This window comes from Lepidochelys kempii, chromosome 6 (assembly GCF_965140285.1).
Source record: "Lepidochelys kempii isolate rLepKem1 chromosome 6, rLepKem1.hap1, whole genome shotgun sequence".
Lineage (NCBI taxonomy): Eukaryota > Metazoa > Chordata > Testudines > Cheloniidae > Lepidochelys > Lepidochelys kempii.
In genome coordinates, this window is record NC_136385.1 from 104,871,005 (window position 1) to 104,889,286 (window position 18,282).

Here is an 18,282-nt window from a genome sequence, read left to right on the forward strand (position 1 = left end):
TTTGTTTGGAAACTTGTTAATTTACAAAATCCACTAATTTGCAATGTGTCTCCCAATCATTAGTGCAAATGAACGAAGTTCTGCTTAGTTCAGAAGCTGTGTATATTTATTTTTGGCCCTTGTTTAACAGACACCTCTGTATCATAGCAGCTGCAGGGAAAAATAATTAAATTCACAGAAGTCATCTTGGTTTTGAAGTCATCCTTGATTTAAAGCTGCCGGGAAAAGTAATCAAATTTAATTGCAGCCATGGCTTCTAAACAGATATACAGTGTATGGAACAGGTACTTTTCCTTTTTTCATGTTTGTCTAACACTGTTCACCATCAGTTTTTAATCTCAGTATATACAGAACACATTGTGTTTTCTAAATTGCTAAATTAATATCTTCAAAGTAATATTTGAAAGCCTTGAACATGGACAGATATCAGCACAGTGATAATTTACAATCAATAGGGCATAACAAAGAGAACTGATTTAAAACAGCCCACTATTTATTATGTGCTATTTACAGAAAAGCTTTTTCAGAACAGTGTAGGTCACTGATGTTTCTTTTGTGCAAAAATAAAATAAAAAGGGATGTTAATTAAATATTTGAATTATTTTAGGGACCACAGTGAATGGTTGGTTGATGTTCTCCTGCCACAAGGTAAGATTTACTTTAAGGATGAATAACAAGTAATTGTGACTCTACAATCATAAGTTTGTTTATTTTTCTCTGTTATCTTAGGTATTATACATCCAAGAAGACCACACCGAATCCTAGAAAATAATAATTGTTTACACTTAAATGCTCCTTAGCATCTTCAGAGCAGTGTGCAAACATTAGCTAGTCATTATTGTTATTAATCATGTTTATTATGGTAGCCCAGAAGGGCAAACCAAGAGTGAGGCCCCATTATGCTAGGTGCTGTACAAACACAGACTAGCAGATGGTCCCTGCCCCGAAGAGCATCCAATCTAAATAGACAAGACTGACAGACAGGCTGAGGGAAGGGGTAGAACACAAGCAGAATGAACACTGTGAGGGCAGCAAACATGTTAATTCTGCCATTTGGGGTGTGTGTGGATTTACTTAGGAGGGGATTAGCTAAATGGAAAGAAAAGGGAAGGGAAAGTGTGGGTGGGGCAGGAGACAAGAGGGGAAGAGGTGCAGGGGTGGAGTGAAACTTAGGTGAAGAGAATGTGAAGGAGAGGGAGGAGGAGGGGGTGGAGCAAACAGCCAGTCAGCACAGGGCAGAGAAGGTCCAGACAAAACTAGAAAGTTCTCTGAATGCTCAGACATCCAAAGGACCCTTCTTTGGCTGCTTCTGCTCCCACCAGCTGCAGTCTCTGGCTGGCTCCTGCCTTCTTTCTGTCTTCTCCCAAGCCCACATGGTGAGGGGATGGGAGTCACTACCTAGGTTCCAATGCCTTCAGTGTGGAGTGGTCTCCCTGCACAGTTCTGGGTGCAGAGGCATGCTGGGGGAAGGGTGGCTCTGGGTGGGTGCCATTTGATCCCTTCTCTCCAGTGCAGCAGTCAGTATTGCCAGCTTCAAGAGATCAAAAATCATGAGTCAGATCCCAAAAATCATTGGCCCCAAAATCATAACATTTAAAAAAAAGATTATATTGTGTTTTTTAGGCCAGTCTCTTGATTTCTGACCTCCCCTTGTTCATTCCCAGGAGGTGTGCATGTAACAGTGTTGCCCACTCTCCCACATGTAATGGATAAGGTGATTTTTGGCCCCTGCTGCAGGAGCTCTCACCCCCACATCTGCCCTTCTCCTGCCCAGCAATTAATCCTGTATCCCAGTCCCCCATCAGGTGTCTCCCCACCCAAACCTCTTCAGTTCAACACCCCCCCCTCAGTTTATCTCCCAGCCCCCGTCATCACCACCCCAGCAGTTCATAGAATCATAGAATATCAGGGTTGGAAGGGACCCCAGAAGGTCATCTAGTCCAACCCCCTGCTCGAAGCAGGACCAATTCCCAGTTAAATCATCCCAGCCAGGGCTTTGTCAAGCCGGACCTTAAAAACCTCTAAGGAAGGAGATTCTACCACCTCCCTAGGTAACGCATTCCAGTGTTTCACCACCCTCTTAGTGAAAAAGTTTTTCCTAATATCCAATCTAAACCTCCCCCACTGCAACTTGAGACCATTACTCCTCGTTCTGTCATCTGCTACCATTGAGAACAGTCTAGAGCCATCCTCTTTGGAACCCCCTTTCAGGTAGTTGAAAGCAGCTATCAAATCCCCCCTCATTCTTCTCTTCTGCAGGCTAAACAATCCCAGCTCCCTCAGCCTCTCCTCATAACTCATGTGTTCCAGTCCCCTAATCATTTTTGTTGCCCTTCGCTGGACTCTCTCCAATTTATCCACATCCTTCTTGAAGTGTGGGGCCCAAAACTGAACACAGTACTCCAGATGAGGCCTCACCAATGTCGAATAGAGGGGAACGATCACGTCCCTCGATCTGCTCGCTATGCCCCTACTTATACATCCCAAAATGCCATTGGCCTTCTTGGCAACAAGGGCACACTGCTGACTCATATCCAGCTTCTCGTCCACTGTCACCCCTAGGTCCTTTTCTGCAGAACTGCTGCCTAGCCATTCGGTCCCTAGTCTGTAGCTGTGCATTGGGTTCTTCCGTCCTAAGTGCAGGACCCTGCACTTATCCTTATTGAACCTCATCAGATTCCTTTTGGCCCAATCTTCCAATTGGTCTAGGTCCTTCTGTATCCTATCCCTCCCCTCCAGCGTATCTACCACTCCTCCCAGTTTAGTATCATCCGCAAATTTGCTGAGAGTGCAATCCACACCATCCTCCAGATCATTTATGAAGATATTGAATAAAACCGGCCCCAGGACCGACCCTTGGGGCACTCCACTTGATACCGGCTGCCAACTAGACATGGAGCCATTGATCACTACCCGTTGAGCCCGACAATTTAGCCAGCTTTCTACCCACCTTATAGTGCATTCATCCAGCCCATACTTCCTTAACTTGCTGACAAGAATACTATGGGAGACCGTGTCAAAAGCTTTGCTAAAGTCAAGAAACAATACATCCACTGCTTTCCCTTCATCCACAGAACCAGTAATCTCATCATAAAAGGCGATTAGATTAGTCAGGCATGACCTTCCCTTGGTGAATCCATGCTGGCTGTTCCTGATCACTTTCCTCTCATGCAAGTGCTTCAGGATTGATTCTTTGAGGACGTGCTCCATGATTTTTCCGGGGACTGAGGTGAGGCTGACTGGCCTGTAGTTCCCAGGATCTTCCTTCTTCCCTTTTTTAAAGATTGGCACTACATTAGCCTTTTTCCAGTCATCCGGGACTTCCCCGGTTCGCCACGAGTTTTCAAAGATAATGCCAGTGGCTCTGCAATCACAGCCGCCAATTCCTTCAGCACTCTCGGATGCAACTCGTCCGGCCCCATGGACTTGTGCACGTCCAGCTTTTCTAAATAGTCCCTAACCGCCTCTATCTCCACAGAGGGCTGGCCATCTCTTCCGCATTTTGTGATGCCCAGCGCAGCAGTCTGGGAGCTGACCTTGTTAGTGAAAACAGAGGCAAAAAAAGCATTGAGTACATTAGCTTTTTCCACATCCTCTGTCACTAGGTTGCCTCCCTCATTCAGTAAGGGGCCCACACATTCCTTGGCTTTCTTCTTGTTGCCAACATACCTGAAGAAACCCTTCTTGTTACTCTTGACATCTCTGGCTAGCTGCAGCTCCAGGTGCGATTTGGCCCTCCTGATAACATTCCTACATGCCCGAGCAATATTTATATACTCTTCCCTGGTCATATGTCCAACCTTCCACTTCTTGTAAGCTTCTTTTTTATGTTTAAGATCCGCTAGGATTTCACCATTAAGCTAAGCTGGTCGCCTGCCATATTTACTATTCTTTCGACTCATCGGGATGGTTTGTCCCTGTAACCTCAACAGTGATTCCTTGAAATACAGCCAGCTCTCCTGGACTCCTTTCCCCTTCAAGTTCAGCCCCCTACCCCATCCACCTTGACTACCCTCAGTTCACCCTCCCAGCACTCACCCCATCTGCTCAGAACCCACCATCAGCCCTCACCCTCCTCACTTCAGCCCCCCCTCCGGCAGCCTCACCTCTGCTTCTTAAGGTTCTTCACCCTCCCCAGACCTGGGGGGCTGCAGTGGGGTCCCCTCTTCCACTTCTGGCAGGGCACCAGCAGCCCAGGGCTGACAGCTGGAGCCCTGGCCATGCCTGGGGGCGGCTGACAGGATTTAAAATTAAGCCTCGCTTTTAGAACTCTCAGATGTCAGGATTTTTTTCAGTTCATGCTTATTTGAGGTTTGGCCCTCCTCCCCTTCTATCAGATGAACTTTCTCTCCCCTGCTGGGGTGTAGCCAGCCAGCTGTCTCTTGTTAATTTGATAGCTCTGCTTACCTGATATTTAAATGAATTCTCATTGTCTTTCAAAGTACTTTGGAATAAACTGCCCTATGGAGAAAACACCTTCCTTTGTTTAGGATGGGGTATCTCCTGTTTAACTGGAAACACATGATTTGTGCCATGGCTGAGGAAAAAAAAATCCTGTTTCAGAGTGGTAGCCATGTTAGTCTGTATCAACAGAAAGAACAGGAGGACTTGTGGCACCTTAGAGACGAACACATTTATTTGAGCATAAGCTTTCGAGGGCTAAAACCCACTTCATCGGGTGCATGCAGTGGAAAATACAGTAGGAAGATATATATACAGAGAACATGAAAAAATGGGGGTTGCCATACCAACTCTTAACGAGACTAATCGATTAAGGTGGGCTATTATCAGCAGGATTAAAAAAAACTGTTGTGATAATCAGGATGGCCCATTTCAAACAATTGACAAGAAGGTATGAGTAACAGTAGGGGGAAAATTAGCATGGGGAAATAGTTTTTAGTTTTTTTCCACTGAATGCATCTGATGAAGTGAGCTGTAGCTCACAAAAGCTTATGCTCAAATAAATTGGTTAGTCTCTAAGGTGCCACTAGTACTCCTTTTCTTTTTAGTTAGTGTAATGACTCATCAACTCCCTGACTTTGAGAGTTCTCTTGCAAAACCATGAGTGAGGCTTAATTTTACTCAGAAATTGCAACTCTTGCCATCAGTTCACAAGAGTTGGCATGCATGAGCATTCCTTGCTTTGCCTACTTCAGGACCTACCAGCTTGCATCTCTCTTGCATACCCTATAGTTTACAGCATGCAGCGACCTAACTTGACCCAAGCAGCCTGGCATTGGGGCTGAAGTATTGCATTCGGTGACATGTAGTCTGTGTGGGATGACACATCCATGCAGGAGAGAAAGGCCGTTGTGGCTCACATTTAGATTTCAGTGGTCTGCATTTTATCAGCCCTTGTACCCAGGTGTTTGTTATGATTTGCTGGTTGAGAGAAAGAGGCACCGATTTAAATTCTGCTAGTATAGAAAGTGAATGTAATTATAAAAAGAAAAGGAGTACTTGCGGCACTTTTAGAGACTAACAAATTTATTTGAGCGTAAGCTTTCTTGAGCTACAGCTCACTTCATCGGATGCATGCAGTGGAAAATACAGTAGGGGGATTTTATATACACAGAGAACATGAAACAATGGATGTTACCAAACACACTAATGAGAGTGATCAGGTAAGGTGAGCTATTACCAGCAGGAGAAAAAATTTAAAAAAAACCAAAACGCTTTTGTAGTGATAATCAAGGTGGGCCATTTCCAGCAGTTGACAAGAACGTGTGAGGAACAGTAGAGGGGGAAAAAAACACGGGGAAATAGTTTTACTTTGTGACACATCCACTCCCAATCTTTTTTCAAGCCTACTTTAATGGTGTCCAGTTTGCAAATTAATTCCAATTCAGCAGTCTCTCGTTGGAGTATTATGAAGAACTTTCCTTCAAATTACAGGCCCTGACTTTGCAGTCCCTTGGCAGACAAAGCTTCCATTAATTTCACTGGAATTTTCACTAGAATTCAACACATTGGCTGGGTACAGTTGACATCAATTATCTGATGTGTTTCAGATACAAGTAGGGAAACCTACCATATAGCTGGAGGAAAAGGATAATGTTTAGAAAGTCAAGTCAAACCCTGGAGGCTCTTTTTTTACAAACTTGTTTCTCCCATGGTTGCCGTGGTAAAGGAGAAAAGTGTTAGTACTGTGTTGATATTTTATATACCTTCCCCTTACAGCTGAAATTTCTGCTATATGTCAGAAGAAGGTAAGACTAAGTTGTTTCTGTGATGGGGCATGATTTGGTGTGTTTGTGCGTAACTTCATCCCATTACTGTGTGGTATATTTTTTGCCATCTGAAGTTTTTTCATTATGTATCCATTGCCACATTTGTTAAGGGGAAATGAAGGTGATTTATCAGTGAGATTTGTTTTGGCTCAGAATTGCTGCCATTTGACTTTTGATTTTGAGGTGTTTCCATTAAAATGATAGCTTAACAAAGCAGTCTTATTGTGCAATTGATTTTACCAGTCTGTGTATAATACTACTTATAAAGAGGAGAGTATGAACTACTAATTTAAAATCCAAGCATTTTATGTATTCTGGGCCACAATACTGAAGTACTGAATTAGTCCTTATTAGGCACAACTCCCATTATAGTCAGTGGATTTTTTGCTTAAGTAAAGACCAACTCAGTCTTCAGTATCGGACCCTACACAGAGTACTGAGAAACCAATCTGCTTGCAAAACATACTAGCAAAATTTTCTTAATAATAATTTAATAAGTATGGATAGACATGTTCAAGGTCTCGTGCTAGAGAAAGCTTATACATCGAGCCAAAATCTCAGCTGGTATAGATTGGCATAGCTCAGTGGAAGTCAGTTTATATTTCAGAAATTTTGAAAGTTACCCCTAATGAGTTGGTGTAAATTGGCATATCTCCACTGAAATCAATGAAGCTACATGGAATTAAACCAGCTAAGGATCTGGCCCTGTTATGTGTAACTTTCAAAAATTCTGAGTTATAATTAGGGAGTGAGAGAATTTTGCAGGACACAAGTATTAAATATTCAACAAAGTGAACTCCTTTTCCTTGCTGTATTTCTAGTTTGCTTCTGAGAATCACACTGCTCTGAATCGGATGGGTGGACTTAGAAATAAATTGGGTACAGGTGAACTGAAAATGAGATGCTATTATTACCTTTAGAGATTGGCCCAAGCCAGAAAGTTGAGGTTGTTGGCTGAGGCGTTGATTTGGCCCATTCCAGAGAAAGGAGACTATCCATGACATTCAAGTCTAGGTCTACATGTATCTTTGCTTGAAGTTTAGTAATGCTTGGCTCCGGGGATGTTTTGGACCCATCGCTAGTGAATTTTAAAAAATGCCAACATATTAGCTAGCTCTGTTATGTTGATTTTCATTCTCGTTTTCAGTTCCACTTACTGCCACATGTGGCATGATAAAATCTGTTTGTTTCCAGAACTGTAGCTCACATGTCAGAAGGGCTGTCGTCACCTGTTTCTCAGCAGGCTGCTGTGGCCGTCATGGAAACAGGCCGGTGCGCTACTGCAAAAGATGCCATTCAAACCATCACAGCAGTGAAGTTGGGGCAGCAGCAGAGACCCACCTCTATCAGACATCTCCTCCCCCAATCAATACGCGGGAGTGTGGGGCGGAGGAACTAGTTTGTACTGTGGAAGCTGTGATCAGGTAATGAGGCAAACAAACACACAGATCCTGACCCTCACACTTGTACTTGCAAATCCCAGGGCCAGGTTGTGATCCTAGTTTCACCAGCGTAAACTAGAGACTAGAGTGACTGCACTGAAATCATCCTGGTGTAGCAAAGATGAGAATCCAGCCAAGGGACTTGTACACATGTGTTTGAGTGGCAAAATTTGGCCTTGAAAGCTGGAACTTTATCTTATTTCATTATATTTTTTACCCTTCAAGGACACTGTGCACAGGGAGATGAATGAAATCTAGTGCTTTAACTTGTAATAGTCACTGACCAGCTACCTTCTTCCAGTGTAGGAAGGCTGAAGTACGGGCCACATTCCCCTTGTTTTGCAGCTTGCTGAAAGAAGCAGAGTTCCATGCTGAGCAGAGAGAGTATGAACTCAACCGCAGGAGGCAGATGGGCCTCTCCTCTTCCCATCATTCCTTGGACAACACTGAATTTGATAACAAAGATGATGACAAGCATGACCAGCGCATCCTGAGCCAGTTTGGAATCTGGTTCTTGGTAAGAGTTGCTTGCTGTTTCTCCCTCTCCCCTCTTTCGTGTAGGGTCATCTGTCCTATCATTGACCTCACTCTTAAATTCATTTAGCTTAATTCAGTCATTTAACAGGAAAGGATTGATCTAGTTAAATTGGTGCCATTTTTATAATACAGACAAGCTCTAAGGTCACATAGCAGAGCTGGGAGGAGAATCCAGATTCCCTGACTGAGTTACTTGCTGTAATCATTGGATTACAAGTGCACCTCTGTATGATGTTACATACCGTATCTTTGTAACTGTTCTACAAGGATATGTTTTACACTATTTCTAGGTAAAGGCAAAGGTATTCATTATTTTTTTTCTAATGTGCATAACTAGTTTATAAGAGTTCAGTCTTTGGTGCTTTCCACTGTCTTCAAGAACTTCTGTGTTTCTGCTGACACATCCCAGACAGTGAATTTGTTACTATGGTATTATTGCTCCTTTCATTACGAAGGATGCCGCACCACAGATTTGTTATCTTTATAATAAGCAAATACTTTAGGCTCGTTAGTTCTTTTCTCATGATTTGCATAACTGGATAACAAGAGGAGTTTGTCTTGCTAGAAGAAATCTGTTTTCACTCTTTCTGCTTTCAACAGTCTGCCCCTTTCTTCTGTTTCAGACACAGAAGTTATTATTGAAGTACTCCCAGCACTGTTCACATTCTCTTCTCCCTGTGTAAGAAGGTTTTTCCTTAAGTTTAGTTTCCAGAAATTCAGTTGTAGTTTTAGTGACAAACGTAACAGGAGCACTTCTGCGTACACCAGAGTGCGGAAGCACAAGATACATATCATTTTAGATACCATTTAATTTTAATTTGTTTTTCATTACTTCTCCATTGCTTGATGTCTTGCCACTACACATTTCCCAAATTAATTGTCTTTCTTCTTCACCATCCCCACTCACTTTTAAATCTATTTCAGTCTTGAAAAGATGCTTTCCAGCCTCCGCCCTGCTTCTGCCAAATAAGACTCTGTGAATGTTTGCAACACACCCTCGCAGTCCATATTAAACTCATCCACTAGAGAGTTTTGTTTATTACAAATTTGAAATTCAGCCCATGTTAATTCAAGGTTTGCGAAGGTTCATGCACTGTTTGCTTGAATCTGTGCTGATGAACTCCCCAAAGCCTAGTGTATCTGGATCAAAGTAATGGGGCATTTGTGCTTTAAAGATTTTTTTTTTTTAAGTCTGAAACCAGGTGTGTCAAGGTTCCTCCCCCACTCTGAACTCTAGGGTACAGATGTGGGGACCTGCATGAAAAAACCTCCTAAGCTTATCTTTACCAGCTTAGGTCAAAACTTCCCCAAGGTACAAAATATTCCCTCCCGTTGTCCTTGGACTGGCCGCTACCACCATCAAACTAATACTGGTTACTGGGGAAGAGCTGTTTGGACGCGTCTTTCCCCCCAAAATACTTCCCAAAACCCTGCACCCCACTTCCTGGACAAGGTTTGGTAAAAAGCCTCACCAATTTGCCTAGGTGACTACAGACCCAAACCCTTGGATCTGAGAACAATGAAAAAGCATTCAGTTTTTTACAAGAAGACTTTTAATAAAAAATAGAAGTAAATAGAAATAAAGAATCCCCCCTGTAAAATCAGGATGGTAGATATCTTACAGGGTAATTAGATTCAAAAACATAGAGAACCCCTCTAGGCAAAACCTTAAGTTACAAAAAAGATACACAGACAGAAATAGTTATTCTATTCAGCACAATTCTTTTCTCAGCCATTTAAAGAAATCATAATCTAACACATACCTAGCTAGATTACTTACTAAAAGTTCTAAGACTCCATTCCCATTCTGTCCCTGGCAAGAGCAGCATACAGACAGACACAGACCCTTTGTTTCTCTCCCTCCTCCCAGCTTTTGAAAGTATCTTGTCTCCTCATTGGTCATTTTGGTCAGGTGCCAGCGAGGTTACCTTTAGCTTCTTAACCCTTTACAGGTGAGAGGAGCTTTCCCCTGGCCAGGAGGGATTTCAAAGGGGTTTACCCTTCCCTTTATATTTATGACAAGGTGAAACAGATTTTGATGGAGTTTCACTCTGAATTTTGGTTTGATTAAAACCTGCAATTCAGAATGAAACTCGGGAGGTACAAATCCACATTGACTAAAGCTGATGGAAAGGTTTGTATTAGCTGCTGTAACCACTTAGGGTATGTCTGCACAGCAGCTGGGAGTATGCTTCCCATGTGGGTAGATGGACATATGCTAGCTCTGCTTCAGCTAGTGCACTAAAAATAGCCAAGTAGCCGTGGGTCTACCCACGCTGGGAAACATGCTACCAGTTGCAATGTAGACATACCCTCAGTTTCATACATCTCTACCATCTGGGCCTATACCACCAGTACACACTTAGCCAAAAGCTCTTTCCTTGTTCCGTGAGGAGCGATCAAAATTTTCCATAGCCAGAACCATATCTTAAAACAGAAATTATGTTGTGGACAACTCCCTTCTTGTTTGCAATCATGTAGGCCTTCTCCCTTCCCATTTGGACTGCATAACATCACTGTGACAACCACAGCAATTGCCCGTATGGAAAAGTAACATTAAGCAAATATTTAATGTGATTTAAGTGTCTTTTAATGTGGAAATAAGGATGAGGCAACAGCACCATGTAACCAGCCTGCTGTCTGTGGTCCATAGTTTGAGAACTTCTGCTCTAGGCATTTTAACCAGTAGTTTAACCTATTTTATCTGCAAACTATTTGTAGAGTGTGGAGTAAATCTTCTTGCCTCAGAGTTCCTTCTGGAGGAGAGAACTAAGGTGGTGTGTTGGTGGTTCCACTCAGCCCTGTTGTATGTGGCTGTAAGAAGTTGCCTAAGGACGCTCTGCTTTTGTCGCCTTTAGTCCCAGCCGTGTGTCTGAGTACCCTCTTTCCTCATGCCACACCTGCCTCTGTGCCTTTTTTTCATGCAGCCCTGTTATGTCTAGTCCCCATTCAAGACTTGGGCCACCATGCGTCCACCCTCTGTACCACTGAGTCCAGTTCTTCAAGGGCATTGATAAACTACAGTATTGAAATATATGCTTTATATAGAACAAAAGAAATTTAAAAATCCCTGTGGGGCCTGATTCATCTTCCACTGACTCTGGTGAAAAACAGGAGTAACTTCATTGAATCAAATGAATACATTGCTTGTAAAATGGGTGTGAAAGGAGAATCCACTTCTACTAACTCTCTGGGTTTTTAGACTCAGCTACAAGAAAACTCCTAGGTACCAGGAAATCCCTTCTGATTGGCTGTCCTTTCCCATTTACCCACCTCTTGGGGAAGGAGAACCCAGAGCTGCTGCATAGGCTAAATGGACAGCTCATTCCATCAGCCTGTGTAGCAGGCAGAGGTTGCCCCTGGCCTCCCAGCAGGGTAAACAAAAGGGCTGAGCTATGGTGAACCCCCCAGGCCTTTGATCTCTGAGCATGCTGGGATGCAGCTTCCCCCTACCAGCTCTGCAGCTCCCTATACGTCCTATCCCCCAAGTATTTTTAACCACTTCCCAGCATCCCCATATTCCTCTGCTGCCTTCATCCTCCCCATTTACCCCTAATCCACCATGTACCACTGACCTCCCTGTGATTCCCCCACCTGATCCCCACCATGTCTCTGACCCTCTGTCCCTAATATCAAACCCTGGGTACCAGCTTCCCCTCTTACGTCAGAGTCTTCTGGGAGGGGCCCTGATGGGCTGCCCTCTCCTCCTGGCTTCAAAGGGTGCCCAGCTGCCCTTTCCAATCTCTAGTCTTCAGGGGGCCATCAAGGGGGGTCACTGTTCACCAGCCAATCCAGAGAGAGCACATGGGGATCAGAGGGGAGGGCAGGGATGGCACAGAGTCCTTCACCCGCCTTGCCGTGCTCACAAGCTGAGTCCTGCTGGTCTGGGAGTAGCTCCAAAGGGGTTTGATGGTGAGAGGTGTCTCCCTAGGGTAGGTAGGGAAGCCCTGCCCAAGAAATAGATATGCCCCAAGCCTGCAGGGTGGGAACTGGCAGGGCCCAGAGTTTAAGCAGGGCTGGGACCTGCTGGGTGAGGGTAGAAAGAGTATCTCCCAGCCCGATGATTGATCCTGGGGTGCGCTCTCTCTCTCTCTCTCTCTGAATTGCGGGGATGTAGTGATTGCCCTTGGCAGCCCCCCAAAGACTAGAGATTGGGGACAGCAGGAGAGGAGGGCCACCTACTGAGGCCTATAGACAGGTGCTGTCCCAGGGCACCTCCACATGATCTGGGTGGCCCTGCAGGTACCCTGCCTCAGTTTCCCACTGAGTTCCCAGAATAATCCAGTCACAACAAGGTCTTTGAAACCATATTCCCCCTCTTCTGGAGTTTAACTTATTAAGTAGCATCCAGATCCCTAAATGACCCCTTTCTGCTCACCCCTCAGGTTTAGGGTGGCACAGTCCTCTTTGGGACTGTGTTGCCAGTCCTGGCTTCCCTGGCCTGTAAACTCTCTCCTCTGGTTCAGGGATCTCACTGCCTTCCTTTCTTGAGCTGTGTCCCAGTTGAGCTCTTCCCCCTCAGCAGCTGTGTGGCATCAGCCTGTCCCTTCGACTGGGCTTGGAGCCTCTCAGTCAACTAATTACACTCTGGGCCTCCCCCATGTGGGTCTAAGAACCCCAAACCCTTCTGTGCTGGCTGGGGCTACAAGGAGTCTTGCCCCCTTCTGTGCTGGCTGGGGCTACAAGGAGTCTTGCCCCAGCCATTCTACAAGGCTCCTAGTCTCAGGCCCTTAAAAGGAGCACTGGTCTGGGATGGTCTTGTACTATTTCTGTCTCCAACACTAACTACTCCCTGGGACCATCTTCTTCTCCCCCAGTAACTGCTTCATTTGCTTCCCAGGACACATGGAATGGGGTGACTACCTCCTCGGGCCTTAAAGGGCCAGCACCCATTTACAAGGCCTCTTCCAGAAGGCTGAGGAAAGGGGAGGGGGAGCTGGGGCCCTGGGGTGTGGTATTAAGGTATGGTGTAGGAGGGCAGAGACATTTATGCAAATATATGTAAATGAGACCCTTCGGCTTTCTGTTTACAAATGTTGGCAGGTCTGAGAGTTAGGCCCCCTAACTCTGAAGGTGTTTGAACTACTGACTCAAATGATGATGTGACCTTACTGTCTTCACCCTCCTAATATCTCCTTGTCTAAACTTCGAGTGTAAGCACTTTGGGGCAGAGATTCCAATCTTGTTTTGTATCGAGTTGTGTCCATCTATGGTGGTTAAAACAGTTTTCTCTGAAAGCTGAAGGCCGCTTTATATTCACAGGAGGTGTAGCATATAGGCAACAGCAGTACAAACTTCCCTGCTCTGTTCTGTCAATGTGCCTCATCCCTGACCTTGAGGGAACATCTCTTGATGGTAGAGTGAAAAATCAATGATTTTACTGAACGCCTATGCAAACCTAGGCCTCTGCAGAGACTGACAGCAATGGTGCCAGTTAGCATCAAGTGAACACTTTTCCATTAGGAACTGGACAGAGATCAGCAATTCATTTCAAAGAGACTGTCAGATGATAATGCTTTTCAGTTAATACACATCTGAGCTGCAGTCGTACAAATACTGAGAAGCAAGTAGTTCCATTACCCCATTATCAAGATGCAGAGTGGAATCTCAGAGAAGATGAAGAAACTTATAGAAAATGGTACCGTCCCCTCCCCACCAGCAGTTACCACAGTATCTTGGGATAAATGGAAAATTAGGTTTGTTTTTGCTGTCTTCCAGGTGAGCCTTTGTACTCCCAGTGAGAATACTCCCACAGAGAGCTTAGCTCGCCTGGTTAGTATGGTCTTCCAGTGGTTTCATTCCACAGCTTATATGATGGATGATGAAGTTGGTAGCCTGGTGGAAAAACTCAAACCTCAGTTTGTCACCAAGTGGCTGAAGACCGTTTGTGACGTTCGATTTGATGTCATGGTTATGTGCCTACTTCCTAAGCCAATGGAGTTTGCCAGGGTAAGAACATTTTCTGTATTTTGTCCAAAGATTCTATGAAAGCCATAATGCTTGAAGTCTTACTGTGGTATATTCAGAAACTTTAAGGAACAAATTCTGCCCTCAGATCAAGGCATACAGGCCCAGACCCATAAGGGTAGTTAGGCACCTAACTCTCTGAGACAGGGTGCTCTACTCACTGCAGGATGGTGCCTCCTCCTGGCCATCTGGGGATTAGCTTAACATAGCCAAGGGCCCTTCTTGTGATTGCATTCCATCTCTGTCTCTTGCTCTTGGTCTGCAACCCTTCTCTCACTCCAGAAGCTGCTGCTGTCTCTTCATGATGGCGCTCCAGCCAGGTCATTCAACGTTCCTCCCTTCCGGGGTTGTGTACCAAAGTCCCTGCTCACCAGCAATTTTAGGCAGTCCTCCCATTCACTGCCCCAGGTGCCACTCCCTCAGTAGCTAATGGGGAAACTGAGCCCACCCTCTACTGCAGGTTCCAGCTCAGGGACCTCTAAACGCCAGTCAAGGTGTGGTTCCCTCCTGCACCTTGCTGCCTTTCCCTGGGCCTCTTCCTTATCTCCGGAGAGCTGGATTCAGAAAAGAAGTTAGGCGTGGTTATGTTGAGTGTCAGAATGCCTAACTTTTAAGCACCTAGAAAATCACTGTGATACACAATGCCTGAGTTAGGCACCTAAACTCCTATACAATGAATGTGCAGAGGCAGGCACCTTAGAATTAAATAAAACAAAAGCCCCCAGCATGCTAGGCAGGAAGCCAGCTAGCCAGTGGGAGGTGCCAACAAGACAGGCGTGTGATAAGCCCTATCCTACTGCCAGAAATAGGCACCTATCTCTGCTGGCAATTCTCAGCTGTGAGCACTCCTGAAATTAGGCACCTATACCATTATTGTTGGTGGTACCACTACCCGCCCTGTAACTTTTAGCCCAGTGGTTAGTGCACTCACTTGTGATGTGGGAGACCCAAGTTCAATTCCCCATCTCTGCCAGTGGGGGAGAAGGGATTTGAAGTGGGGTCTCCCACCACCCAGAAGAAGGCTCTATCAACTGAGCTATGGGATATTCTGGTGTGGGGCTCCCTCACTCTCTCCTTTTGATGTTTGGATAAATAATGAAAGTGGACTGGACCTGGTGTCTTCTGCCTTCCAGCTTGCTACCCTAATCACTGGACTACAAAGTCTTTCTGTACTGTGGATAAATACTTAAGTAGTCATTGGGCCAGACAGGGAGAACTGCATTTAAATCTTCAGCTGCACTTCAGTTTCCCCTGGATCATATGGGAAAAAAAAAAAAAGCAGTTCCCATGGCTGAATCTGAAATATCCACAGAACTTTACTATTGATCAATCATCATGATTTAATGTCTGTAAGGTGCCATGCAAATATATGATGCTACACAAATAACAAATGCAAGAATTATAATAGCTAATAAACACTATTCCTGGAAATGCCCTCAGGTTGGTGGATACTGGGACAAATCCTGTAGCACTGTGACACAATTAAAGGAAGGTCTGAATCGCATCCTCTGCCTGATTCCATACAATGTAATAAACCAGCCTGTGTGGGAATGTATTATGCCAGAATGGCTGGAAGCCATTAGAACAGAAGTGCCTGATAATCAACTGAAAGAGTTCAGGGAAGTACTAAGGTAGGTAAACAGGTACTTGAGCTGTAACAGTGGTGAGTATATTAATTAACAAGGGTTTTAGCACAAGAAATTGGTGACGTTGAATAAAAATGGCTTTTAGAACTGCTTTGCTTATATGCAATAGAAGAGACAGTGACTAGATGCAGCTGAGTCATTAATAAATTAAAGTTGGACCTTAACTGGAACATTTGATCCAAAGTTCCACAGTATCATTGGATCTGTATCATGATCCAAAAGTAGGGCTAGATTGACCTTTGCCCTGAGCGGACAACACGTCCAGTTGGTTCTGGCACAGTAGAGAGAGCAGCCTCCAGGGAAGTGCTACTTCTCCCTTACAGGTGGGTCTGGAGTGGGTATGCAGGGGTGGGGAATGGGCAGAGCCCTGGCTTGTGCTACCCAGCACAGCTGAGCTAGCACAGAAGTGGAGTAGTCTGCTACTGGTCGAGCAAATTACTTCCCCTCTGGAGTAAAGGAGAAGCCAGGGTGTGTGCTCTCAGAGACCCAGTGCCCTGTTTCATGCATTCTGAGACAGTGCAGCTACACAGTGCCTCTTAAACTTACAGTCGATCCTTAGTGGCTGAGGCCTGTCTCCAGTATGAAATGCATTTTGGTGGGGGAAAGGTAAGGAGAGAACTATTTCTATGTGTTGGAGATAGAGAAAGTCATCACTAACAGATGAAAATATTTCTGTTCACTAATCTCTCCAATCCATCTGCATCACCTAACTGAACACTCTTTGAAATTTAATTTGAATTGTTATGATGTATGACAGACCCACCAAACTCAGGAATAACTCCCAGGAGTCAGAATGACAATTGCAGGTGACATACTCCTTGTGTGATGCAAAATGAGCATGCAAGTGATACGCTACTGAGGTGTTCGTATTATTTAGTTGTGATTGGTATTCTATTAATTGTCCATGTACAGTCTATGTACTGCACATAACAGCAAACCAATGATCATATATCTTTGTTCTTCTTCTTTGCAGCAAAATGTTTGATATTGAGCTTTGCCCACTCCCTTTTTCCATGGAGGAGATGTTTGGCTTCATTAGTTGTCGATTCACGGGCTATCCTTCCTCTGTGCAGGAGCAAGCTTTGCTCTGGCTGCATGTAAGTGACTATTATGGATAGGTCATGCTGAAGCAGCTTACTGGGGTTGTAATTAGAAATGGGTGAAATGGTTCAGACATAAAAGAGCTATCTTGAACTTTCACACATCTCTGAATCAAACCTTTTTTAAGGGTCAGGAAGTCTTTTTCTTCTTCGCTTACCCCCAGTGCAAGCAGATAGGTAGCTCACTGCCTACAAGGGAGGCTAGATGTCACTCTCCCATCTCAGGTGATAGGTCTCAGCTTTTGGTGGAAGGCTAGAAGCCCGTTTTTCCTTTGGCTGTAGGTTGTGTCTTGAGGGTAGGCCCAGCACCTCTGCCTCTTCCCCAGCTGTACTCTAGGGTCTGCACCTAATTTGCTTCGTAGACTGCCGAATGACTTCAGGAACACTTAAGCAATTTTTAAGGGTCCTTTTTTGTGAAGAGCCAGATTGGATTCCCTTTGGAGTCTATCAAAACCACTTGTTGCCTTGACTCCACTGCTCCTGTGTACCAACCCATAAACCTGGCCGGCTGGAGTGAAGAATCATAGAATATCAGGGTTGGAAGGGACCTCAGGAGGTCATCTAGTCCAACCCCCTGCTCAAAAGCAGGACCAATCCCCAATTAAATCATCCCAGCCAGGGCTTTGTCAAGCCTGACCTTAAAAACTTCTAAGGAAGGAGATTCTACCACCTCCCTAGGTAACGCATTCCAGTGTTTCACCACCCTCCTCGTGAAAAAGTTTTTCCTAATATCCAACCTAAACCTCCCCACTGCAACTTGAGACCATTACTCCTTGTCCTGTCCTCTTCCACCACCGAGAATAGTCTAGAACCATCCTCTCTGGAACTACCTCTCAGGTAGTTGAAAGCAGCTATCAAATCCCCCCTCATTCTTCTCTTCTGCAGGCTAAACAATCCCAGTTCCCTCAGCCTCTCCTCATAAGTCATGTGTTCCAGACCCCTAATCATTTTTGTTGCCCTTCGCTGGACTCTCTCCAATTTATCCCCATCCTTGTTGTAGTGTGGGGCCCAAAACTGGACACAGTACTCCAGATGAGGCCTCACCAATGTCGAATAGAGGGGGACGATCACATCCCTCGATCTGCTCGCTATGCCCCTACTTATACATCCCAAAATGCCATTGGCCTTCTTGGCAACAAGGGCACACTGCTGACTCATATCCTGCGTCTCGTCCACTGTCACCCCTAGGTCCTTTTCCGCAGAACTGCTGCCTAGCCATTCGGTCCCTAGTCTGTAGCTGTGCATTGGGTTCTTCCGTCCTAAGTGCAGGACCCTGCACTTATCCTTATTGAACCTCATCAGATTTCTTTTGGCCCAATCCTCCAATTTGTCTAGGTCCCTCTGTATCCTATCCCTGCCC

The 18,282-nt window shown here is 44.9% G+C and overlaps 1 protein-coding gene across 9 annotated transcripts in view; it reads left to right on the plus strand.

Annotated features, from left to right (window-relative positions):
• Nucleotides 1–18,282, plus strand: part of UNC79 (unc-79 subunit of NALCN channel complex) — a 161,997-nt gene that overhangs the window by 31,119 nt on the left and 112,596 nt on the right. For all 9 annotated transcript variants that reach the window (XM_073349519.2, XM_073349521.2, XM_073349522.2 and 6 more), the window contains 7 exons: nucleotides 608–648; nucleotides 6,181–6,209; nucleotides 7,425–7,654; nucleotides 8,018–8,189; nucleotides 13,928–14,158; nucleotides 15,617–15,807; nucleotides 16,796–16,919. In XM_073349519.2, coding sequence (XP_073205620.1) covers nucleotides 608–648; nucleotides 6,181–6,209; nucleotides 7,425–7,654; nucleotides 8,018–8,189; nucleotides 13,928–14,158; nucleotides 15,617–15,807; nucleotides 16,796–16,919 — 1,018 coding nt within the window. The remainder of the gene's footprint in view (nucleotides 1–607; nucleotides 649–6,180; nucleotides 6,210–7,424; nucleotides 7,655–8,017; nucleotides 8,190–13,927; nucleotides 14,159–15,616; nucleotides 15,808–16,795; nucleotides 16,920–18,282) is intronic.